The sequence below is a fragment of the Eurytemora carolleeae genome, unplaced genomic scaffold (genome assembly GCF_000591075.1).
Source record: "Eurytemora carolleeae unplaced genomic scaffold, Eaff_2.0 scaffold48, whole genome shotgun sequence".
Classification (NCBI taxonomy): Eukaryota; Metazoa; Arthropoda; class Copepoda; order Calanoida; family Temoridae; genus Eurytemora; species Eurytemora carolleeae.
Window position 1 is genome coordinate 456,773 of NW_019396177.1, and position 26,857 is coordinate 483,629.

A 26,857-nucleotide genomic window follows, 5' to 3' on the forward strand; every position below is an offset into this window, starting at 1 on the left:
ATTATTTTTATGATATATCTCTGTAATTATCCCTTCTGAGTTCAATTATTAAACTACAGTAAATAATAAAGTTAATGTTAGAGTTCACCAGGGGAAATTAGTAGTTATATACTTTTATATCACATCTACTTAATTGTAGAATGCAACTTTTTTGCCAATTTTTTATTGTAAGAATCATTAAATTTTTCTTGATAGTTTTTAAAAAAATTATATTTTGCTGATGACGCCCTTTCGTATATATATTTGTAGTGTATGCTCGTTTGTGTATAAAATGCTCTCGTACGCCCCTGGGGGGGGGGTCCCAGATTAGATTTTAACCATTATCATAGCACGTATTTTATCTAAAAGCTAAAAGGCAGTTCTAAGAATGAAAAACTTAAATTGAATTATAATTATTTCTTTATTTTAAAAAAGAATTTATATTTTCCGTTCCTGTGTCTTGGTTTTGTATTTAAAGGGACTATCATTGTAATTTCGATGTTAAAAGAGACATATACGATTCACACCGGTAGCCTTTAAACGTTCCTGAGATTCCTGATCAATAGTTTTAAGAATAGAAAAGAAAAGTAATTGATTCATTTTAAAAAAATGTAATGCCCGATGCACAACAAAACTCTTGAAACCTTGAACTCATTAATGATGTGTAAGGTATCGTCGTTTTTCTTGCTGTGAAGTGTATAATGCTTAAAGAGGCAAAAATCCTCAAATAAAAAAAGAAGTGCACGATTGAATATTGTCCAATAATATTTCTTGCATACTTGATCATATAAATCTTTCAAGGGCAAAGACATGCCATTTAAAAAAAATGGAAAATCATTACAAAATTGCATTAACAGTTCCTTTAAAGAAAAAAAATATATAGTAAAAATGAAATAGATAGATAGATAGATAGATAGATAGATAGATAGATAGATAGATAGATAGATAGATAGATGTAAAAGTTTATATCAGCTGTGGTGTACTGTTACACATTTATTTTATACAGTGAGAACTATAGAATGTATTTAATGAACTCAGTTCTCTTTCTTCTTCTTCTCCAGGTAAATGTCAGGTCAAGCTAGGTCATCCTTTAGCTGCGTGGTATTATTAGCAAGCACTGTAGGTTAAATATCTAAAGTACAGTGATAACCAGAAAACACATGACTGAACCCTGATTGGGTCAGGCGCTAATGGACTTGGCATACAGGAGTGATCAAGCTAAATAGATCTGTTTAAACTGAAGAATTCCTGTGTCTTACGTTTAATAGACTATTTAAAGTCATAACTTGAGCCTAAAAGTCGTCTTACTTAGCAGAGTTTTCTGGTATCACTGTACTATTATTACTCCTGGTCAAATATTAGACCCATAATCAATGACTGTTAACAAATGATTAAATCTTTTTTCTGTACAAATCTAGTATTTCTGACTCAAAGAAGTTCGTAGTAAGATTTCAATTCTACTGGAGACCACCGGAGGGATTTTTTTTTCACTGGAGGGGTTTCAAAAAATGCTTTTTACAATTTAAAACTTTACGCAGGGTGATTTACATTCCACTGGAGGGATTCAGATGTCCTTCCTGGGGGGTTATAATTCCATTGGAGGGATTCAGTTTTTTTTTTCTTTAAAACCATTGATAGTGAGTGATTTCCAATATCCATTAAGTAATATTGTTTCTAATATTTAAGTTTAAGAAAGGATAACTGAATCCCTTCAGTGGAATTATAAACCCCTTGAAAGGATAACTGAATCCCTCCAGTGGAATTATAAACCCCCAGAAAGGATATCTGAATCCCTCCAGTGGAATTATAAACCCCTTGGAAGGATAACTGAATCCCTCCAGTGGATTATTAACCCCTTGGAAGGATAACTGAATCCCTCCAGTGGATTATTACACCCCCTGGAAAGATATCTGAATCCCTCCAGTGGAATTATAAAACCCTTGGAAGGATAACTGAATCCCTCCAGTGGAATTATGAACCCATAGGAAAGATATCTGAATCCCTCCAGTGGAATTATAAACCCCAAGGAAAGATATCTGAATCCCTCCAGTGGAATTATAAACCCCCGGGAAGGATATCTGAATCCCTCCAGTGGAATTATAAACCCCTTTATAACTGAATCCCTCCAGTGGAATTATAAACCCCCAGGAAGGATATCTAAATCCCTCCAGTGGAATTTTAACCCTCCTGGAAAGATATCTGAATCCCTCCAGTGGAATGTAAATCACCCAGCATAAAGTTTTTAATTGTAAAAAGTATTTTTTCACACCACTCCATTGAAAATGAATTCCCTCCGGTGGTCTCCAGTGGAGTCAAAATCTTACTACGAAAAAAATTATTGAATTTATTAATTTTTTGTAACCATGGTGTAAGAAATATATTGAATTTTATATTTAGTTTTGTGATTGTTAGCTCTATCAAATCCACCGTTAGTGTTGGATAATGAAAGAAATTAAGATGTTTCTACTTTCTAAAGGTTCCTCAGAAAACTGAAAAAATTTACAATTTACAAAATTGTTATTCTGTAATTTACTGTAATTACATGCCAAATTTTAACCCTGCTCATGTCATGGCAGACATGTTTGTGTTGCCTATAAGGACAAGACATTAAATATTTTGAAAAAGAAACTTAGTTAAAAAATACAATAAATTGAAGCTTTTTCTAATGTTCCTGTTTTTATTTTATTTCAAAGACTTTTAAGAATTTAAATTTTAAACCAACAATTTTGAAATCATCGTCCTTAATGCTTAAATGTTTTTTTTAAATACAATGTTCTTGTGTTTTAGTTTAAAAGACATTTAAAAATTTTAATTAAAACAGTAGCAAAAAGATCCCTTTTTTTTGCTTATAATATTTATTAGGATAATAATTTAGCAAAGTTTAATAAAAGAAAAATTTAACAAAATTTTTTGTTTAAATCAAATAAATACAATGAATTTATGTACATATGATATCTGCACAATAAATTTTTTAAGAATTAAAATTTAAGGTAGTTGAATCAATGTACAGCTTACAAGATGTTGAAGCTCTATTGAAAATGTTAAAGAATTCTCGACCAAGGCCAAGATGCAAAACCTCAATAAAACACCTCAACTCTTATGCGATAAAGCTTAGGTAATTTTTGTAATTTTATAACATTTTATTTTTAAACAATTTACACGCTTTAACCTGAAAGGAGCTGTTGTTAAAATGTCAAGTGACACTCCACTTAAGGAGGTGAATGGCTGATTCACAGCGGTGCTCTATTAAAATTTATCTTCATCAACTATGGAGAATATTTTTTATTTATTCTAGCTTGAAAAGTAATCAATTCTGATAACTTCCTTCACTGTTTCCTGCAGCGGAAATGTGCAAGTTACTTTTGTACAGAAATCACAATTGAAAAAAAAAATTTCTTGATAAAAAAAAACCTCTTTCATTCTTTTTAGGATACTGTTGTGATTTGCACATACCTTCTACGAATGGAGAGTTATTAGAAATTTTTTAGTTTCATTTTTTCAGAGAAAATGAGGATTACTTAGAAGATCCCATCACAAGGAATTAATTTACCATAATATGAAAGGAAAAACAATATTTTTTAGACTCTCATTAAATATCTTTTTTATAATGTTATTAATAAATTTTTATAATGTGGAAAATAAATTTGTTTGAAAGGTTTAAATTCCTGAAGCTTTTAAATTTCAATATTCAAAAAACTTGTGGACTTATTAATTCTATTCAGCTAAAAAAGGTTTGTCTTTAAATAGAAGGATGGTTGTTCTATTAGTTGTTTGACAATAGCGTGTTATCCAAATGATTTATATAATTATTCTATAAGTTGTTAGTATGTTATTCAAACAACGTACTTAAACATTATCCAATTAATTTTGTTATAATAATTAATTATTCTAGTTGTTGTTTTGGATGTTATCCAAGCATCTTATATTATTATTTTATTGGTTGTTTGGTAATGGCATGCTTTATAAATAACTTATGTAACTATTCCTTAAGTCATTAGTGTATGTATAAACCTGTACCTGATTAAATCTGGTTTAGGCCGGGTATAATGCTGGTGAGATGGGTAAGGTTGTGTTGACCCTGGTTAATATGATGGAAGCCTACAACCTATCCCTTCATCAACTTACTGAACCAGTTCTTCAGGAGGATTGTATTCTTATTGCAGGGTTCATAGATACCATAGGTAAATGAAACTGCCATCAATATTAGCTCTATCTGGTGTCCCTGTCTCAAGAAATTGACATAAAATTGTGTCAAAGTTATATAAAAAAAAAAATGGCCGACGGACCTGCTTTAACTTCTGAAACTTTGAAATATTTTTTTAAATTTCATAAAACTTGAAAAAAAACAATTTGGTATCAATTAAGTTGTATATTTTTTCGTAAAATAATCAGAACTGTTTGTTTTAGATTTACCACAGAGTATGAAGTTAAAATATATGAATATGTTTCTGGAAAATATTGAAGAAGCTGACTTTAGCTCAGAAAAGTTGGAAAATCATTTTGAAGAAGTTTCAGACTCGCTGTTGGATATTCAAAATGAAGTTGATTTTCAAAGGTTAGTATTAGTTTGGGTTGGATATTGGATGTTCATTAATTTCAAGTGCATTCCATGGATAGATGGCAATGCCTGATTCACAACAGTACACGTGAAACCTTCATCTGATCAATAAGGAGGAAAAAATTGTTGTTTTTCTTACTTAAAAAGCATTTAATTCTGGTAAACTACTTGTATTTCTTCAGTAGAAAGAAACCATATTTGAAAATAATCAGTTTTCTACATTGTAAATTTTGATATCTATTCATAATTAATCAGACAAAGCTTTTGAGGTATAGTTTTGAATCAGACATTGTTGTCTTTGTATAAAGGGTCAATTGAATTTAGGCTTACAAGTTACAGCCTCTTAAAGAAGAATTTTCAGGATTTGTATTTCACACAAGGAAACTCAAGGCACTAAAAGTTGCAGAATTGAAAGAGGATTTTATGAAAACCTACACATTGAAGTCCTCTCAGGTTTATTTTGGAAATAATAATTTTACTTTATTTAAGAGAATTTAGTTTATTGATGTTTCAGAAAATCCACGGGTTATGCTTTATCACAAATTTCTCACTGATTTTGAGCTTAAACTTGCCAGAATGGAAGTGAACAAAAACAAATTTAAAAAGGTAAATAAAAGGATTTTGTATCATCCATCAAAAGGACAATAAGATGGTTTTTTTCAATTAAAAAAAATGTTGTTACCTTTTAACTCATCTAGTTTTGATATCACGCAATATATATATATCAAGTATGAGAAAAGAAAAATATATCTGGTTTCAAAAAAGAAATTCAAAACATTTTTGTTCTCCTCAATTAGGGTTTCCATTCGCAAAACTTTTGCGCAATTTTTGCGGAACGAAACGCAAATTTTTTCTTTCTTTGCGCATCAGTTTTGCGCGAAAAAACAACAATTTGCGCAATCATTCGCAAAAGTCATTTCGCGCAAAATTGCCCTTTACCGTTTTTGCAAAACTCTAGTTTTGCGCAATTACGCAACTCGAGTTTTGCGCAATTGCGCAATTTCGTAAAAATCAAACGGTTGGTGACGGTGTGTATTTCTTAGAATTCAATTCTGGAAAAATCTTGTTTTGGAATGTCTTCCTATTGGTCACTTTTACATAATTGACCAATGACAGTTAAGAAGAGTTCAAATCTCACAATTTTCTCGACAATTTTAGTTTTGGACATGCAAATTTACTAAAAGTGGATTCTTCAGGCATTGATTACTTTCTTGCATTACTTTATATGACATTAAAAAGATTTCAGAAATTTGATTAAAAAATTTAAGAATATAATTCATACTTGATTAGGCAAAACTTTTAAGGGTCACTTGAAATTATTTAATAGGATTAAAATAAGTTTCACTCTCTCTAATTTCTATTTTATTAATTTTGGTCCCTTAATTTAAACTTTTTGTAATTGGAAGTAACCAATTGAGTGTAGTATAATCGTTATCATACTCGTATGTTAATATTTTTCTTTATGGTATGGAATAAATCTTCAGTTGTTTAATTCTAAGCTTAGAATATCAATTTTTGACAATTTGCCTAAAAAGTTACTTTTTGCGTAAAACTTGCGGTTTTGTGCAAATTTCGCAAAAAAATTGAGCAAAACTAAAATTTCTTTTCTTTTGCAAAAAATATTTCCGGTTTTGCGCAAATTGCGCAAAAAAAATTGCGCAAAACCTCGCAAAACTCATTGCGTTTCATGCGCAAAAATAGCGCGAAAGTTCGCAAAAAAAAATTTGCGCGAAAATAGCGCAAATTTTGCGCAAAAGATTTAGCCATTTCGTGGAAACCCTATCCTCAATCAAACTTCAATAAGAGGAGTTATGCTTAAAAACGTGTAAGATTTTAATATTACATGCAATTTAATTTTCTTTATTAATATATCAAAAGCAACTTTTTATTTTCACAAATTCCCCAAAAAAATTCTCTCAAAAAGTCAATAAAAATATAATCTAGTTTTTAGGGGAGTGTCATGACAGAAGGGGATGATGAAAATGTTGATTTCAGGTAGAAAATGATCTTAATTAGGTTATAATTTTAAAAGTACTGTATAGACATAACTTTCTGTGTCCCTCCATTTACATGTCCGATTCATAATGGTACTGTTCAAACCTTTATCTGCTTAACAATTAGGAATATTATCTTAATTAGATTATAATTTCAAGAGACCCCCAATAATAAAAAAGACGGATATGCCTCTATCACAACAGCAGGGGCAGATACAGGATTTAAGTAAGGGGGGGGCAAGAGTTTTTAGGAACAAAAAAATTGATAATTAGGAACAAAAAATTGCGCTGCAGCCAAAAATTTTTTTGACTTAAAAGACTCAAAACGAGTCAAAATTAATGACTAAAGACTAAAAAACTAGATTTTTAACTTTTCACACATTATAGTTTATTAAGACAGATATTTTTCCTGTTTTGCACTAGGGTTTCTCGAAATCTCAGGGGGGGCGAATGTCCCCCCGCCCCCCTGTATCCGCCCCTGCACAACAGTACCCTCTAAATAGGTTTCCAACGCAAGTAGATTTTATTTGCATGCAATTGCAAACCCTGTTAACTCCACGCAATGCCGCGCAATTGTTTTGATCCTATCTTTGCTTAATCTCGAGACTTACCTAATCTTGTACTTGCTTTCCATATAAGAATAATATACAGAAACGGGAGGGACTCTCTAATTTTGAAAAACTGGTTTTTGATTTTTCTGCATTTTATCCAAAAAAGAGGGATTAAGCAAGAAATTATAAGTGTCCACATTGGATATTCGGATGAAGCAGTTGGGATTAAAGGTGTCCCATTCTGATGGAAGTTCCCAGCTCTGTTGACCTGAAGGAACCTATAGAGGGTAATATGGAGAAATTGATTACAACAATAAAGGAGAATATGAACATGGGGATAGAGTTATCACTCTACCACTTGCTGGATGAACTCACGCTCATGATCCAAGAAGAAGATTCCTTACTCTTGCTTTGAGTGAGGGAGACTCTATTTCTACTCAGCTGCATAAGCTTGGATCCTCTGAGAGTTCAGTTAGATACATCAACATGCTGCTCCATAGCATGTTAAGAAACTTGCTCCAGTATCAGGCAACTCCACCCAACTTTCTTCAAATAATGATTTTTTTGAAAGTGTTTAATTCAAACAATTCCCTTATCTCTGCAGTGAATATTCATAAGTAACTTTCGTAGAGAACCCACTTCTGAAAAAAATCACTTTTCCGATAGAAAAACAAGATTTCAATCATCCTGGATCATACAAAGGTTTAAAGGGTATTCCAGTCCATCAATGGAGGGTTTCACTTGAAATTATTTCTCTACAGTCGATCTCTTCATTTTTAGTTAATATCCAACAAAAACTTGTTTAGAGATCATATAGAAGAAATGGAGGATAGTACATTTTTTGATAATGTTCACCTGAGGTAAATTTTAATTGTTCTGTTTTTTTGTTTTTATAATCCAAAAATCTATCTTAGAATAGACCGAGCGACGGGACTTACTTCGGGATCTTTAAAAATGGAAATTTATAAATACAGGTTTTTAGGGACACTTAGATATTAGTTTTATGAAATAAGGACCAAATGTAATATTTGTTTTTCGCACATTTTTGAAAACATTATTAGATTTCTTATTTAAGCCACAATATTGTTTAATAAATTTCTTTCTAAAAGGGACTGTAGACGTAATTGTGCCCCCCCCCCTCATTTACAGAGTGGCAAGTTCCATTCAAAATGGTACTCTTGAAAGAATAGATGATATATCCATGATTACCCTTTAATAAATTGCTTTTTTTCAATTAATATGATTTTTTTTATAAAAAAAGACTTGCAGATTATTAAGCACAGTAAGGTTTAAAGGGAACCTTTGTGAATCAGGCATGCACCTTTTCAATTGGAGTATCAATTGTCATTTTGAAATTACTATAACAGTCCCATTAAATAGACTATTTAGTTAAAAAACATCAATATCGTTTTTTGTAAAACATTTACCATAGTGATTATAAAGCAAGAACATTTATGGTTTGAATCCTCATATGCAAAATGTTAACTTTATAATATTAATATATAGACCATGATGTGTATTTCAAACCTTCTGGTGATTTTATTGAAGTGGTATTTATTTTACATATTTTCTTAAAAACTAAGTTAAAAACTTTAGATTGGGTGGATCACACTCTCCACATACGGACTTCTATGATGAGAACCATATTGAAGAAGTATGTTTACAGTATATAAAATGAAGATATTGAAACCTCTCCTGACGGACAGCATTAATTTGCGAACCTACTTATAATATTTAAGTAAAATAATTGTTTGAACAAGAAAACTAATATATAAAACCATTCTCTTTGTTTTTTAAATTGTTAAAATTTTTCAGTCAACTCCATATTCAATCTAAAATGGCAAACTTTTAAAGAATAATCAAGTTTATTTGGGGATACTAAAATACAAATTTTGCTTGTGTTTTATTCTTAATCATGAAAAATTCGGGTTCTTACATTTTTGTTAGTTTTGCATTAATCCTAGTTAAATTTTATTCATAATCATAAAAGATCACAATATAATATTATTTTTACATTTTCATTAGATTAAGAATAATGCTTGTTTTTTAAATCATGAAATATTGTTTTTTTTTACATTTTTGGTATTTTAGCATGAAACTGAAGGAAATAGAATTGCCATCGCAATGATTTTTTTGAGGTATTTCATTGCATTTAAAAGCTATTATCATTATTAATTCAACCTATTTTAAAAATCAACAATGAATGCATTACCATATGTATGTCACACTTTATTGCATTCCCAGTACGTTGCTGATTCTATTAAATACTAAGCCAATTTAAGTCCCCATGGCCCCCAGGTTAACTAAAAGGACCTGAACTCATGAGTCCTCTGTTTCAAGTTTAATACAATTTTATTTTATTTAATTTCAGAGCAACAAAAAGAGGAGGCGGATTTGCAATGCCCAGGTAAGTTAAAGTTTTTTTATGAGAAAAAATTATTAATTTACTTTAAAAATTTGTTCAGGCTAAATATATATGTTGAGCCAATACCTGGAAGTCTTTTAGTTTGGTATAATGTAGATAACTATGGAAGAAACGATGAGGTATGAATACATTTAATATATAATGATCTCATGAGCAGTTTTTTATTCAAATTGGTATAGTTTCAAAAAACAATTAACATTTTTTAAGGGAAATTTGACCAACTAAAAAACAGCCAATGGATTTTTTTTTGTGATAAAAATTACAAAATCTACACAAATATTGAACTCATTGTCCTTCAGTTTGTCAAACATACTATCAAGAAATTCAATGTTCATACTTTGACTATTTTTTTTGCATAACTTACAGTTTTGAAATAAAAAAGGTCCACAAAATTAGTTTAGTACAATAATCAGTTCCTTTGATATAATTTTAACAGTTCTGAAAGGAAAAGGGTTCCAATCAATATAAAAATGAAAAATGATTTATTGTTATTTTGCTTTTAGGACACAGTGCATGGTGGTTGCCCTGTATACCAGGGTACTAAAATGATTGCTATTACCGAGTACAATGCACTCCTACAGAAAGATGTTTGTCCAAAAATCTATTAAAGAATACAAAATGCAATAAAATTGTTTTTGTCTCTTACTTAACATCTTTGTTGCTTATGGTCCATGATCTGGCATGGGTGTACTGTATATTCTCTGTATATTCCTCTGTTTTCATATAATGTATCATTATATAATTTATTGTTTGAAATATACATATAATTATACAGTTACTTAATTTCTTACAATACAATAAAATTCCGCACAAAAAATTAGTTATAATTAACATGAAAGGAATCAAGTCTTCCTCAAAGTGTTTTTGCAACCTGCATAATATTTCAAATCTAGATTATATAATCTAACAGACCAACCTGCTTTGCAAAGTTTTTAATAAATTTTGCCTGCAAAACATATCTTGCTGTGCTTTGTTTGTTTTGTGGGCAAAATTGGTCTTGGGAACACTTGGCAAAGGTCCCTGTAAACATGGAATTTTCAGAATTTTTTTTGCCTTTGATGTTTTCAGCTGTCTCGATGGAACATCCATGGTCCACATTCTTGGTATCGTCCTATTGATCAAACTGCAGAAGAATAATAATATATGTAGCTGAAGTTGCTAGAATAGAAGTGAGTGTGCTGCGGTCTACATCAAAGAATCCAAGAGCTGTAAATGGTGATTCCTCTTGGACTTGATAGATCAAATCCAGCAGCCTCTTCTCTTCTTGATAGCTTACATCAGATACTGACAACTTTTTTCTAATCAAAATAATAATCATATGAATAAGTTATTTAAATTTTAAATCTTAAGAGCATATAACCTTTTTATTTGTATTATCAAACAACTAAAGGGACTGTACATTTAATTTCAAGTAATCATGCAAAGATAGCCTATTTACAACAGTACCTTTATCTGATCAATAATGTGGAAGATATTTTAGTTTTTCTGTGTTTAAAAGTGTTTAATTTTGATCATTTATGTATGTTTCCTGCAGTGGATGTGTGTAAGTAACATTCTGTTTGTGATTCCAAACAAAATACAGGCCATTTTAAATGCCAGTCATTTTTAAATGCTTTTAATAAGAATAATACTAGAAAATAATTTTACAAATATCTTAAAATTATTTTACTACAAAATTTTGAACAAATGAAGCCATATTCAGAGAGATTTATTTAATCAATATTCATAAAATCAAATCTTCTCTCAACACAAATCTAAAGAAAGGAAACTAGCCTATTTTTATGTCAAAAAAATGGTATTTTTAAGTTTATATAAAAAGTTACCTAAGCATTCTGATAAGTGATTTGTAATTTTTGTAACAGTTTTCCAAAGCAAATGCAACATAAGTGAGTTTAAGTACTACAAACAATACATAAGGAGCCATTTCTTGATTCATTCGAACCATGTAGCAGAGAAAAATGAAATAAACAGTCTCAATACCAAATGTTACAAAAAGAACAGATTCTGCTCCCTGCTTCAATTGTGTAAAAGCTTTGATAAGAACCTCAACATTTTGCTCCAGAATCAAGAGTGGATCTGAATCTGATGCTAATTCAGAAACTTTTTTACAGAATCTTGCTGTTGAGATTCCAATCAGCAGGGTTGTTGTAGTTTCTACAATGAGGAGGTTAAAGTCTACAAATATCATACAAATGGCAGCATGGATTTTATAACCTGGGGCATAGGTGTACAATAGTAAACCTATTAGAAAGGTGATAATATTTTACAATTTCAAACAACTCTTTTTTGGGAAAAGACGATTTTCTTACAACTTATAGTGGACGATTGAATACAATGCTTTTTTTTTGACATTTATTTAATGGAAATGAAAGGTTTTTTTTGCTGAATTCACATATGAATTGAATCTGGAATCAATTGCTTTACATTTTTACCCTGTGTCTGTAATGCATTTATGGAATCCTTTTTTTGTAGAATACGGTAGAGAAGTCCAGTGAAATTTCAGAGGTGAATATTATATAGTCATGAATAATTTGCTTGCAGATACATGACATCTAAGGTAAGGGGGTGGGGTTCCAATTAAAAAAAGTAAAAAATCTATCACCCGTAACCTAGAGATATCATCTGAAGAATAACAGTTGCTAAGAATAACCAAAATTGTTTTGGTTTACCAAGATTCTTGTCCCTCATCATGTAGTCATTTTTTAATACAAAGTAAGCCATTGTGGGGTATGGAAATGTAGTCATGAGAATTCCAAATATGTCTGAACAGATGTAGGACAGCTCACGAGGATTAACATGCTTTAAGTCAAGGATATAAACATCATTAAATACCATGACTACGGAACTGATAAATCCAGATGTAATCCATGCTACATGAAGCAACACATCTTTTAGATTATAATTCAATGGTAAAATTATTCTACAGAAGGCAAGGCATGCAAAGACCGAGCTAAAAAATGATCTAGAAGTCTGCATGATGGGTCCTGATTATGCTTAAAAACTATGGGAACCTGAGTTAGGTCACAGCTTATAAATGATTGAGGCGATCTTATTAAAAAGTCTTTTGATTATATTTAGATGATTTAGAACACATTCCTGATTTTAAATGTGTGCTGGACTTAGAAAGTGTTCTTGACCATAAGATCACTTTCCTGATTTTGACATTCTTTTCAAGCAATTTCCTTTCCGTTCCGTTCTTTTACTAATTTTTCCAATATTTTTATTTCTTTTTTTTGGAACAATGTGATTGTTCTTGATAATTCCGTTTGTTCTTGTAAATGAACGGTTGTTCCCCAGAAACAACGCCCAGCCCTATCCTGGACTTGATTTCCTAGTATAAAAGCTATTGATTGAGAAATCCACGAAAAACGGCTGAGCGACAGCAGATTGTTTGTGCTACTGCTCTCTGATTGGTCAATGTGTACAGTGTATAAAAGATGAAGCTCTAATATTTAATCTCTGAACTTTATAGGTATTCAGTAAGAATTAATGTTTGTGTTTGACAGCAAACTATACAGGTTACTGATATGAACATTCTGAGTGGATCAACGAGACGAAAATTGCGACCTCTGTTTACTTTTCTCTATTTACTTCTTGATCAATATATTAATCAAGCTTAAAAGTGTTTAATGTGGTATCTTGTTAAACAAAAGCTAACATTAAAAAATATGAGGCACAGACTTACCAGACAGTGCAATGCGCGTAGGCTCTACCTGGATAAGCTAAGCAGGCCTAAAGTGTCCCGGCATGTCATGCTACTGTTTCATGAACGTTTTTTTACTGCTCTCTAACGGCCACTTGTTGCATATAATACCCATTCAGGAATTAAGATTTACAACTTTTAAAACATAACATTTAGGAATTTAGTCTATTTTTGAAGATTTTTTATTTCGTCTCCAAAGGATCCTTTGATATCCTCATAGAGAATAGAATATATATTAAAGGGGAATTTAAAGAATCTCTCAGTATGAATTTTTTTAGCCCCTTTCAGCCTGAAAGGGAGTTCAAAGTGTACAAATCATGTAAATGTTCATAAATTATATGCAGTAGAGTACATTAATACAGTATGTTCCCTAGACTATTCATTTCAATTTCGAATTTTTTAAAGCTGTTAAATAAACTTTATAATGAATTAGGTGAATAAAAAACATCATTTGATTTATAGTTATAACGGAAAATCATCGTTTGTAAAGTGAAAGGCATAGAGTCTATGTGAAATGATCTTTGGTCAATTATGAAACCAGCCTATTTCATAATTTGGTTTTCTTTTAACATTAATTTTAGATTTTCTATAAAATGATATTCCAGGGCACAAAAGGTTATATAGCATAAATATGTGAAGTACACCTGCAGTATGGAAACAGTACAACAAAATGGCCGTTTTACACTTTTTTCTAGTAAATTCCCCTCTAAAATATATTCTATTCTCTTTGGATATCCCTGAATACCAATATCTGCTAATTGATCATGTTGTGTACAGTACTTGTTCACAATATTACTTGCTGTGGAAAATATCATAGGCTTCAATTAATCTCTGTTACTCTCTTATCTCTAATATGAGGTAAGCTTATATTAAATTGAAAATCAAATTTAAAGAATGTTTTGGAAAGGAAATGAGTTTTTGCCACTCTAACTTTTCGCCTCTATATTTTGGTAACCCGATGATGTAGACCTTTAATACTTGAAACTATGAATTCTGGTAGATCAAATTTTTTTTGATTCACTTGATTTTATAAATTTTAACTTTCTTAACTCTAAAAAGGGGGGCCTCCATTTCAAAGAAATTCAAAGGAAATATGTCTTTGCCCAAACTCAAATTTTCTAATTCCAAAATCTTTGCAACCGGATAGTGTAAATTTTTGATATTTACTCTTAGAATATTTGATGCAACAGAATTTAGAGTCTGAAATATATGGGTCTTCGATATTGGGTTTCAAAGATATAGGGATTATAAAATCAGAATTTGTGTCTAAAGACTCAATTCCTTAGATAATCATTAATCAGTGTTATTTTTATAAATTAAAAGCATTTTTTTTATATTTTTTCTTTAATCTTAAATCGTTAAAGATAGTATTCTTTTGCAAACAAAATTACTTTTGATCATTTACAAAGGACTACTGCATGTTCTAAATCACATTGCTGTTTTCCTTTAATTAGATAAGTTATATTTGGATATATTTACTTGGGAAGAAATTAAATTTAAATGTATTCTTAATAATCATTGTATGCTGTAAAAAACACTTGTTACTTTTAGTAATCCTGTCTACATCTTTAAATCATCAAGACTCTGAAAACAAAGGTACTGAAAACCAGGGGGGGATCTAGATTTTCATTTTCAATTTTGTAAAATCATCTCTCATCATCATCTCTCTATAAAAATTTGTTTTTTAATTAAATAATTTCCTTGATGGCGATAATTGTCCCTTAAGAACTGCAAAGATTGCAAAAATAGATACATCTTAAATATAGACTAGTTTTATCCCATCTCTTCAGAGAGGGGGATAAAGGGTTACAATATTCCTTTATATTATATTAGGCTTTTAGAGCGCTTCGCGCCCATCTTCTATGATAATTTTGAACATGTTCTCTTTGTGTGCATTGTAAACAAATACAAGAAATAATTTCGCGGATTTCATCGAATAATTTTGTACATTGTTCAAAAATTTAATGAAAATCGAATTTTTATGGAGCCAAATTTTTGAAATTTTAATCATTCATAAACCTTCCATGGGGCCACGGAAAATCCCACACAAAATTTGGGCCCGGTCGGTTCAGCAGTTTGGACGTTTTTCGGATACAAACAAACAGACAAGCATAGTGTAATTATTATATATATAAAATATTTCTTTATATTTATATTTTACACTGGTATGCTATCATATCAATACAATAAAGACGTCTTTTAATTTCGATTTTGATTTATATCATGCCGTTAAAACATGGATACACAATAACACTGAAACATAGAAGTCAAGAGAAGCTGCCAATATCTCTTTGTTTACTTGTAAACTTGTAATTCAAATAAAGATTTTAACAATCAAAACTTAAAATAAAAAAATAGTTTTCATTGTGTGTTGATATAATCGCCTGCCACGGTACAATGTCTTAAGTTGTCTTGAGTTTAGTAGTTTGGTGAGGTTTCTTAAGTTGTCTTGAGTTTAGTAGTTTAGTTTCTTAAGTTGTCTTGAGTTTAGTAGTTTAGTTTCTTAAGTTGTGCACCAATCTTGAATTGACCAAATATATATGTAGTTCATGAGCAAGGATGTGTCAAAGAACAAAATAGGATAGTAGTAAGCGAGATTAAAGTGGCTGAGTAACCACAGCAAGTTTCTTAACGGGGAAGTTTATGTCCCCAAGATCCTGCGGGGGGTTTTTAGATCAAGACGACATTTGATAAATTCTTCCGATGTATTCGTCATTAAGGGTTTCACTGTATTTGGACATCAAACATGGCATTCAGAGCCCCAGTGTTTTCTGGTTTTCAAGTACCCCAGCAGGGATAGGGTTAAGAAATATTCAAAAGAAAAAACGAATTTTCTATCACAATTTTTCAGAAATTTTAAAGATATCAATTAGTGGTTCTCTATTTGAGTTAAAATTACGGCTCTCTGGGGTCCCCTAAAGTATATTGATAAATTAATGATAAATGATTCTTTTCAAGATAATAAAGTATCATACGTACATTTTCAATTTCTTCTTCCAGCGAACACTATATTACAAAAGCAGTGTTTACTTGTGAAATCATTGCAACGTATTTACAAAGATATTTTTCTAGTTTTCTAAGTTCTCTGAATACTTACCTTAGCATCTTCTCTTTGGCGGCTAACACCTTAGATACATAATGCTTCTGCATGTTCTGCATATAATGTAGATTTTTTCATTGTTGGAATTCATTGAGATCAAGTGAGATCAATATAATAATTGTCATTGGTCCGATATAAGAGGTTTAGGACTCTCATGGGATCGTTACAATTCACAACTTGGTAAGCCTCTCTGATTGGCGAGGAGGTGCCAGGACTAGATAAAGGAATTAAGTCTTTTCCAAAAACTAAAATTTTCTATTCCCTATATATTTATAAACTGATGGTGTAAACCTTTGATATTTTAATTTTTAATCAAACAATATTTTAGTTTGAAAAATTTAAGGTCTACGATATTAGGCTACAAGGTTATAGGAATTTGAAAATCAGATTCTGTGACACAGACTCAAAGCCTAGTTGCACAGGTTAATGAGTTGAGTCACTAAAACCAAGCAGTAAAGCCAAAAGTAGGGTATTCTTTTTTTTCGGATCAATTTGGATCCGTAAAGGCTTTGTGAAACCATTCCTGAAGCTGCTAAGATGAATGATAAATCTTTGAAAACTTTTAGAAATCTTTCTGATTTTTAAATAAATCTACCCCTGAGACAATACACAGAGCTTGATGTGACATAATAAAAAAGTTTACGAAACAATTAATCCAAATGGAATTGATCCGGAATAATCTTCCCGTCAGCTTTTTTTCAGCAGCTCAGACACAGCTCTAGGTGAAGCATCTAGGAGATATGTTTAATGTGCATATTTAGTTCAGTTAAGACATGTTCCGCCGATAGTTTCCAAACGTTTTTAACGTTTTAAAATTCCTATCAGTTTCAGGAAATGTTCCGTTTAAGCCTTTTGGGGTCCGAACTAGAAAAATGTATTCAAAAGTTTTGACCTTCTGTTCAGACGGTTGATACAGCTTATGACCTAACCGAGGTTGAAGCATTGATAAAGCTGGTTAAAGAACGAAGAACAAGCTCGGAGTGCAAACTACTAACAAATCAGTTATCAACATTTGCTGCGAGGATAAGGTTTTTTACCTTTTTTTCGATTTTAAATCCAATTTTTTAAAATTGTTTTCTTCGTTAAACAGTTGAATAAAAATATACTTTATTTTAAAATTGACAAATGTGCTAACCTTTATCCTCCTGGAAAGAGGGGATATAATTGATTTCACGCCCCTTTTCCTGTGAACAATTTTAGCCTTTAACTGTTGCTATGAATGTCGGCCATTTTAAATCATTTTCTAATTTTGGTGGATTTTCCAGGGTTTTTTTTTAATTTGATCTTCCACAAACCTTCCCTGGGTTTGCAGAATACGAGATGATCGAAACCCACTTGATCAAAATTCAAGAGTTGATAAAAGAAAATATTGTACATTGGGTACGTATGCAGTCTCAGACACTTTTGTACTACAGTGTACTGTCTCTGGACGGTAAAGTAAACACAAGACAGATGTCGAAGCCTGACATGGGATTCATCTTTCAATGAAATATTATGGTCTATAGGAAACTATTATATGAATTATCAAAATTATCAAAATCTAATGCTTTTAACCTCCAGGGATACTAAACGAACACTATGCATCTTTTCTTGTTTACAAATTCCGCCCAGAGAGAACTGGTTTCATTATGTACGCAGAGTATACACAACTGCAAGAAGAAAGAAGAAGAAAGAAGAAGAAAGGAGAAGAAAGAAGAAGAAAGAAGAAGAAAGAATAAAGAAGAAGAAGAAAAAGAAAGAAAAAGAAAGAAGAAGAAAAAAGAAAAAAGAAAAATAAAGAAGAAGAAATAAGAAGAAAGAAAAAGATATAAGAAGAAAGAAGAAGAAATAAAAAGAAAGAAGAAGAAAGAAGAAGTTAAGTAAAAGGAGGGAGACAGAAGTTCAAGTTTTAAAAGTGTAAAAGAAGGAGAAAAAGGCAGGAAAAAAGAAGCAAAGATGAAGAAGGAGAAAGAAAAAGAGAAAGAGTGAGAAAGAGGAAAACTGAGTGTGAAAGAAGAAGAACAAAACTGGAAAAATTAAAGGGAAGATAAAAATAACAGCTAATTTGGTATTACAACATGTTAAACTAATTTGGTATTACAACATGTTAAACTAATTTTTAGCTTTAACTGCTACCTTACGCTTCTTCGATCAACTCCTGATTTTCGATCAAGTGGTATTCTTGCGCTGGGGTCATGTGACACACAAAATTTGGGTACGATTGGTTCAGCCGTTTTGTCGTTTATTGAATAAAAACGGACAAACAAACACCCAGACAAGCAAAGAATATGTTTAGAAGAAGATACGAGAAAATGGGTTCAAATCGTGTAAAAACGTTTTTGCTTTTTAAAAATGTGTTTACTTTCATTGCAGTACTTTTGTGACTATACAGTGAGAACCAGAAAACTTTGGAATGAAAAGAAGACATTAAAGCAACCTTTAGGTTATTGATGTTGTTACAAAGCGAATAGTTAAAGTTGAACTAGTAACTTATCAATTTCATTGAGTTAAATGAGTTTGCACTCCACAAGTTCTGTGTCTCAAGTATATTTTACCATTTAGTCATAACGTATTCGTATTTCAGATTTGGACTAGTAACTTATTTCATTGAGTTAAATGGGTCTGTTTACACTCCACAAGTTCTGTGTCTATAGTTCATTTTACCGTTTAGTCATAACGTATTCGTATTCCAGAGTTTTCTGGTTCACTGTTTGTTTCAGAAAAATATTATGTTCAGAATCAGATTAAAATCTTAAACAAAAATAAATAGATTTTTTTCCAGAGAAAACGAAGAATATTTAGAGGACCCAGTTACAAGGAATGCCTTACATACAAAATGTTCTTAGTTTTTGAATATTTAACCCTAATTCTCTTTGGTTGGGGGGGGGGGGGGGTGTAAAAGCTCTGAAGGGACTAGGAGAAATAGGGTTATCTTCTCAGAAAATGCTAAGGCCATTGATACAAAAGGTTTAAATTTTTGAAGTTGCTTCACATCGAAGTTCGAGAAAACTGTGGTTTAGTTTCTGCATTACACTTTGATAAGGTTAGATTCTAAACCAAGTTTAAAAGCAAGATATAAAAAATATCATTTTTTGACATTTTTATGCTTAAAGAAAGTTTTAAAAAGAGGGTCATGTCCGATTCACCACGATATTCTTTTATCCTTTTTCTTTTCAATAATCGTAGTTGGTTTTTCCTCCATTTTATCTGCATGGAAGAAATGCGCAGGTCGCTTTTGTAGAGAATCCAGTTAAACATGGATATCTAATTTTATCATGTTAAGACAAAACTTTTCAGGGAACCGTTGTGAATCCGTCATGAACAGGAGAGTTAATTGAATTTACGACTACAGTTTCTTTAGCTATATTGAAAAGATGTTTAAGTTAGTTTACAAATTCAGCTTTTTTTTAAATCCAAACATTTTATTTATGATAAACACTTTGAATAAAATTATACACAAGAATAGTTTTGTATTAGTAGAAACAAACCAGTCTCTTAAATAGATGAAAAAGCTGATCGAGTTTACTCAGAATTTTTTCCTTAAAAATTTAAAAATACAATTAAATATATTATTTTTTGATTTTGCGCAGGTTGGATTCCGAGCAAACGAATTGGAGAGCGTAGTTAAGGTTTTAATCGACATGATGGAGTCCTACAATTTATCATTAGAAGATCTTTCAGAGACATTTCAACCTGACGAATCCATATATATTGCTGAATTTATAAACTCCTTAGGTAATCTTAGATTTAGGCTCTAAAATGAAAAAATAATAATAAAATTTATTGAAATTAAAATCAAAGAAATTGATAACTTGCCTTAAACTCAAATTTTGTTTGCAACTTTGCAGCTAGCGTGGTCTTTTGATATGACAAATTATGAGTTCGTATAAATAGATTATGCAGTCAAAGTTTACAACATCAGTATGCAAAAATATACGGACGGATTAGACAAATTTTAGTTTAAGGCATGTAATCAGATTTGGCATTATTAGATGTTACAGACAAGATGAAGCTAAAATACATGGACATTTTTCTTGAAAATATTGATGACGATATCTTATCCGAGGCAGAAGAGGATCATTATTATGAAGTTTCGGACCTTCAATGGGATCTTCGCAATAATGTGGACTTTCAAAAGTAGGAATGTTTAATTAGAAACTAGGTTTCAAAATTATATTTTAAGTCGAAAAGTCATTTTTCCTAAAAACTCACCTTCTTTAATATTCTGGTAACAATCTATAAATTGTAGTTTTGATATTAACTATCTGTCCATCTAAAAATTAGATTTCTTGTATCTATTTATCTTTTCTTGAAAAGCCTCAATCAAACCAAACCAAAAATTGACTGACAATAAAGAAATGAAAATACACATATACTTAAATTTGAATAAATGCTCATAAAACCTTTATCTTTGGAAATCTCTGAGTTAAATCTTTGTCATTAACTCAAAGTTTCCAATTCCAATATCTCCATTTACTCTATTCAGGATTTGTATCTCACATACAGAAACACAAGGAACTAAAAGTTGTAGAATTGAAAGAAGATTTTATGAAAACTTATACATTGAAGTCCTCTCAGGTATTAAAGATTATTTTTGGGGGTTAAAGGGACTGTAAAGGAAAAATGAAAGGGGTATAGGATAAAACCTAAAAAATATCAGGCGTTGAACGAAACATATAAAACATCTATCTGATGTTCCTGTCTCTGGAAATGGATATAAAACTGTGTCAAATTTATACGAAAATTCACATATATGAAATTTTTAAAAGTTGTATATAGGTTTAAGCAGATCATATTCAGCAAATACGAAACCAATCTGAAAAAGACTATATCCTAAAGAAACCTGAAAATCTCAGGTTTGCTCCTGCTATAATTATTTAATTTTCATTTTGCATTTGTAACAGATATAATTGATAATGTTATTACATTTAATCCGTATAGTCCGTATCAAATCAAAATTAAAAAATTATAATAAAAGCAAACCTGAGATTCTCAGGCTCCTGTGGGATATAATCGTTTTCAGATTGGTTTTGTATTTGTTGAATATGATCTGTTTAACCCTATCCCTGCTTGGGTACTTGAAAACCAGGATACGCTGGGGGGGGGTCAATTTGACCCCCCCCCCTCTAAATCCCATATTTTATGTCCAAATATGACAAATGATACATCATTAGACCCAGCAGGAATAGGGTTAATACTACAACTTTTATACAAAATTGCATAAATATGAATTTTTCTATAAATTTGACAAAGTTTTATATAAATTTCTCGAGACAGGAACATCACAAAAAAATCTAATATGTATCATTCAACGCCTGAGATTCTCGGGTTTCAACCTATACCCCTTTTCATTTTTCCTTTACAGTTCCTTTGAAGAGACTGTAATTGTAATTTTAAGTGATCCTCCATGCAAAGATGGCAATGCCCGAGTTCAACAGTACCCTTAAAAGCTTTGTCTCATTTTTCATACCAATTAAATTTGCATGTTTTTGATTATTTTTATTAGTGGTTTCTATGCAAAAAAAACTCTCTCATTTCTTGCTTGTAAGAAACAATTGAGAAATTTGCAGAAATAACAAAATTATGACGATATCTTCCATATATGTTTGGTCAGACTCAGATTATGGTTTCAAGGTTACCATTGTAAATCGGAAATTTCTTCATCATTGCATGGAGGGTCAAAACGGAGGGGTACTTGAAGTTGAAATTACGCTTACATTCTCTTTAATAGATTATCTTATATATTTGTCCCTACCCTAGAAGACCCAATGGCTACTCTATATCATAATTTTTTGACTGACTTTGAGCTGAATATCGCCAGTGAGGAAGTAAAAAAGAACAAGTTTGAAAAGGTATTTATTTAATATATATATTTTAATTATAGTGGTCCCCGTAAAACTATAAAATATTTAATTTGAAACAACACACACAACTGCTTAAATTTCGTCTTCCTTTCCCACAGTTTTATGAGTCTCACTGTAATATATTGATAATACAGTGGTACACATAAAAACTATGGATTTTTCAATTTCACAACAACGACTTTTGAACTAAAGATATGGTTTAAATTGTCAAAAAACAGTAATTGTGCTATTTTTAAGCTGCTACAGTAGTAATTATATTTCACAATTTATGGAGATCTCTGTTCATTAAATGTTGATATTTCAGGGCTCGGTAAGATCAGGCGAAGTCGATTTCAGGTAAACCTGTATTTCAGATAAACCTGTATTTCAGGTAAACCTGGATTTCAGGTAAACCTGTATTTCAGGTAAAACTGTATTTAAGTAAACCTGTATGTCAGGTAAACCTGTATTTCAGGTAAACCTGTATTTTACAAAAAAGAAAAAGTCTAAATTTAAATAATTTTTTTATAAATAGAGATCAAATTAATGAGGTTGAGGACAGTCCTTTTTTCGACAATGTTCACCAGAGGTAATTCTGGAAAATAACTACTTTTATTACAGATTTTAATTTTTATCTCATTTAGAATAAATCGAGTTACAGGACTTAATTCTGGCGACGCAGTCATGGAAATCTTCAAATATAGGTGATTACAAATAAAATAAAAATAAATTTTTTTAAAATTATTTTGAATAGGTTAGGTGGGGCCCACACTCCCCATACAGATTTCTACAATGAGGATTACATTAGGAAGGTATGACCGTATGAGTCTTATTTTTTTCCATAATTTTTTTCGTGGCTTTACTCATCTTTATTTTTAAAGGAAATGTACCATTTTTTCACATTTATTAAAAGAATTGTCGTGAAAGTTATATAATATTTTTGTGTCTATCTTTTAACAAAAAGAAATTTGTTTATTTTTGAGAAAAATTAAATTGAAATCCGTTTAAAAATATTCATTTACAATATTTTAATAAAGTTGAAAATTTGTGTTTAATCATTACAGCAGAAACATCAAAGAAATGTTTTAGGAAGTGAAACTAGGGAATAGAGTTGCAATAGCCATGATCTTTCTAAGGTACGCTCTCAGAAAACAAAAGACGGCTTAAACTGGACTGTTTACTACCTTAAGTCGACTTTAACTCGACTTTTTAAATAGAGATTCTAACCATTTTTGGACTAGATTTTTCAAGTCGACAAAAAGTCGACTTTTAAAGTGGAGCTAAGACTTTTTGACGACTTGTAAAGTCGACTGTTATACCACTTGGATAAACCACCATTTTACCATTTTTATATTTGAATGAGAAACTAAGCTTTTCACGAGTTTTTGTTTCAAGTTTGTGACTAGTTCAAAACTTTGATGAAGAACTCGAGTTGTCACGAGTTTTTGTTCCAAGTTTGTGACTAGTTCAAAACTTTGATGAGAAACTCGAGTTTTCACGAGTTTTTGTTTCAAGTTTGTGACTAGTTCAAAACTTTGATGAAGAACTCCAGTTGTCACGAGTTTTTGTTCCAAGTTTGTGACTAGTATTCAAAAGTCGAATTATGCCTACTTTAAGTTTTAAAACTAGTACCCTATCAGAGTTCTGGTTGCCTGGCTTGAATATTCTATTTTTTTTTTTTTTTCGGATAAATAAATTTGTTTTCTGATTTGTTTGTATGCAATAACTGTCAAAACGACTGAACCAATCAGGCCCAGCTCATACGTACCTTGGGAACGGTTATGGTCGGTCAAAATTTAAAAATGTTGTTTACCAAAAAAAAGTTGAAAGGATTGTTTTGTAAATCTGTCTGATCTTAATGAAACTTCAGTTAAGACTTAAAATTGAAATATTTTTATGTCACGTCGGAATGAATGGAAAGTTCTGATTTCAAAAGAAATAGCTATATTTTACAAAGTGATCAATTTAAAAGTAGAAGGATTTTATATTGATATAATTACCCAAATGATAAAATAGATAAATTATGTTCTAAAAAATGTCTCTTTTATATAGTACAGTTTCATTTATTATTTGCTTTTTCTATGCTTAATTTTTAAGACATCAAAAAAAAAATTTATGACCAATAACCATACATAAACTGACTATACTTAAACGGACAAAAAATATTGTCTTGCCAAAACTTTACGTTTTGACGTAAATTGGATTAAAACAAACCAAAAGCCAAGTAAATTATTTCTATAGATTACATTTAAAAAATACTTTAGAGAAACAATAAAAGGTGGAGGCTTTGCCATGCCCAGGTAAAAAAATAAGTATTTAACTGTTATGTGCATAATGTACTCCCTGTTGGCTCCCTTTCCCTTCCCTGTTAAAAAATCTAGCTCTAGAAATAAATACCCCTTTATTTAATTCTTAAAAAGGTTCCCAGCACATTCTCATGATCTGACTCTGAGTTGGTTTCTTTAATTTTCATCGGATAACCTTTTTAGATCAGTTTTAAAATCTATTTTCTTGTGTCTTTTAATCATTTTTTATTTTTGATATCTATTTTGATGGTTATTTTATCGTAAGAACTGAAAAGGGTAAATCCGGACCAAAATATAAATTTCAGAAAGATTATGGAACTAACATTTATTTTTTATTTACTCTTTAATGACTTTATCATCAAGAACAATTTTAATCTATATATTTATATTATGATATTAAGGCTAACTGTTTATGTTGCTCCAACACCAGGCACTCTTCTAGTCTGGTATAATGTGGATAAAATGGGTAGAAATGATGAGGTAGAATTATTTCATAATTAAATTTTTAGAAATAATACAAATATGTAGCAAAAATTGTAAAAACATGCATATTAAAGATTTAATGTTGTAAACTTAGACATAATGACATTATTCATTGAAACTGCGTTTCAATTGAATACTTTACATGATAAGCTTAAATCATGTGACATACTTAAATAGCTTAACTGCGTCATATCTATTCTCGAGATCTTATGGTTTTACTACAAACGTGCTTCAACCTTTATGAGAAAAAAAAATATTTTTCAATTAATGAAATCAATTCATTAAATTTAAAGGTCAGAATAAAAACGAAGAGTATCCTTTTGTGATTTTAAGTTAATCTCAATTTAATCTCATTCCCGATTCACAACAATACCCTTCAAAACTTAATCTGATCATTATGCGGAAGATATCGTGTGTTTTCTGCCTTGAAAAGTGTTTAATTCTGACAATATTCTTGTTATTGTTTCTGAAGCAGAAGTGTGCTAGTCGAATTACATTTGACATCAAAATTAAATATAATTAACTTTCTAAGAGGATATGACTCATATCTCGTGCATTAATCTTGACCAGAGGGTGCCGTTGTGAACTGGATATGTCACTCTATAAATAAAGAGTCACATGAAAGTACTTCTACAGTTCCTTTAACCGATATTTGATCAGGATACAGTACATGGTGGTTGCCCTGTATACCAGGGAACTACGTCTACAGTTCCTTTAACCAATATTTGATCAGGATACAGTACATGGTGGTTGCCCTGTATACCAGGGAACTACGTCTACAGTTCTTTTACCCAATATTTGGTCAAGAAACAGTACATGGTGGTTGCCCTGTATACCAGGGAACTACGTCTACAGTTCTTTTACCCAATATTTGATCAGGATACAGTACATGGTGGTTGCCCTGTATACCAGGGAACTAAGATGATTGCTATTACTGAATACAAAGCCCTCCTACAACAAGATGTCTGCCCAATAAATGAAGAATAAAGAATAATTGATTTTTATTGATTAATTCATATATTAAAACAAAATAAAATATGTTTGCTTGTGTATTACTTTTATTAATATGTTTTTTGTCTATAAATCACAATTTCCCTGCAAATTATCAATCAAATTCATAAAACTTGTTAATTAATAAATTATTGATTATTTTTTAATAACATAATACATATTAGCCTAAGGTAGTGCAGAATGATTTATGATTTTTTTTTAATAACATAATACATGTAAGGTAGTGCAGCATGATTTCAGATTATTTTTAATAACGTAATACATATAAGGTATTGCAGCATGATTTAAGATTATTTTTAATAACATAATACATATAAGGTAATGCACCATGATTTAAGATTATTTTTAATAACATAAATACATGTAAGGTAGTGCAGCATGATTTCAGATTATTTTTAATAATGTAATACATATAAGGTAGTGCAGCATGATTTAAGATTATTTGTTAATAATAATACATATAAGGTAGTGCAGCATGATTTCAGATTATTTTTAATAACATAATACATATAAGGTAGTCAGCATGATTTAAGATTATTTTTTAATAACATAATACATATAAGGTAGTGCAGCATGATTTAAGATTATTTTTTAATAACATAATACATATAAGGTAGTGCAGCATGATTTCAGATTATTTTTTAATAACATAATACATATAAGGTAGTGCAGCATGATTTAAGATTATTTTTTAATAAAATAATACATTTAAAGTACTAGATGAACTATCAAAAAGTACCACTAAATAGAGAATGATTTTAAATTAAAAGAAAAACTCTCTGTTTCCGTGGCGGTAGTGGGGCAGACCACAGAATCTTGTTTGCAATGTTTCGCCTATATTTAATATTATCTTATTTAATTTCCTTACGCTAAGAAGGTTTTAAAACAACTCCTCTAAAAAACAAGATTCTGCTTTAAAAAATCT

General features: G+C 30.6%; 3 protein-coding genes across 7 annotated transcripts; 2 read left to right on the top strand and 1 right to left on the bottom strand.

Annotated features, from left to right (window-relative positions):
• Window positions 1–934: 934 nt before the first annotated feature.
• On the top strand, window positions 935–10,279 carry LOC111697301 (uncharacterized). 5 transcript variants are annotated; one of them, XM_023467242.1, is made up of 17 exons: window positions 954–1,040; window positions 2,377–2,455; window positions 2,970–3,094; window positions 3,482–3,517; window positions 3,635–3,710; window positions 4,016–4,160; window positions 4,387–4,534; window positions 4,899–4,990; window positions 5,052–5,143; window positions 6,489–6,532; window positions 7,889–7,942; window positions 7,997–8,056; window positions 8,679–8,736; window positions 9,174–9,220; window positions 9,454–9,489; window positions 9,548–9,626; window positions 10,011–10,279. In XM_023467242.1, exons 3-17 carry the CDS (start codon window positions 2,982–2,984, stop codon window positions 10,113–10,115), a joined length of 1,185 nt encoding a protein of 394 aa, XP_023323010.1. In that variant the 5' UTR covers window positions 954–1,040; window positions 2,377–2,455; window positions 2,970–2,981; the 3' UTR covers window positions 10,116–10,279. The 5 variants fall into 5 exon arrangements, 4 of the variants coding, with proteins under 4 accessions (XP_023323009.1, XP_023323011.1, XP_023323012.1 ...); XM_023467241.1 differs by lacking the exon at window positions 2,377–2,455 and having other exon boundaries at window positions 935–1,040; XR_002764259.1 differs by lacking the exons at window positions 2,377–2,455; window positions 9,174–9,220 and having other exon boundaries at window positions 935–1,040; window positions 10,011–10,103.
• Window positions 10,280–10,325: 46 nt separating this feature from the next.
• Window positions 10,326–13,026, bottom strand: LOC111697302 (uncharacterized). Its single transcript, XM_023467246.1, has 3 exons — window positions 12,117–13,026; window positions 11,331–11,748; window positions 10,326–10,805 (listed from the first exon to the last, which is right to left on the bottom strand). Exons 1-3 carry the CDS (start codon window positions 12,481–12,483, stop codon window positions 10,619–10,621), a joined length of 972 nt encoding a protein of 323 aa, XP_023323014.1. The 5' UTR covers window positions 12,484–13,026; the 3' UTR covers window positions 10,326–10,618.
• Window positions 13,027–17,209: 4,183 nt separating this feature from the next.
• Window positions 17,210–25,971, top strand: LOC111697299 (prolyl 4-hydroxylase subunit alpha-2). The gene is made up of 15 exons (XM_023467240.1): window positions 17,210–17,338; window positions 19,072–19,107; window positions 19,257–19,332; window positions 19,880–20,024; window positions 20,282–20,426; window positions 20,776–20,867; window positions 22,050–22,141; window positions 22,458–22,489; window positions 22,668–22,721; window positions 22,777–22,836; window positions 22,887–22,944; window positions 23,222–23,268; window positions 24,397–24,432; window positions 24,840–24,918; window positions 25,801–25,971. Exons 4-15 carry the CDS (start codon window positions 19,931–19,933, stop codon window positions 25,906–25,908), a joined length of 897 nt encoding a protein of 298 aa, XP_023323008.1. The 5' UTR covers window positions 17,210–17,338; window positions 19,072–19,107; window positions 19,257–19,332; window positions 19,880–19,930; the 3' UTR covers window positions 25,909–25,971.
• The last annotated feature ends 886 nt before the right edge of the window (window positions 25,972–26,857 follow it).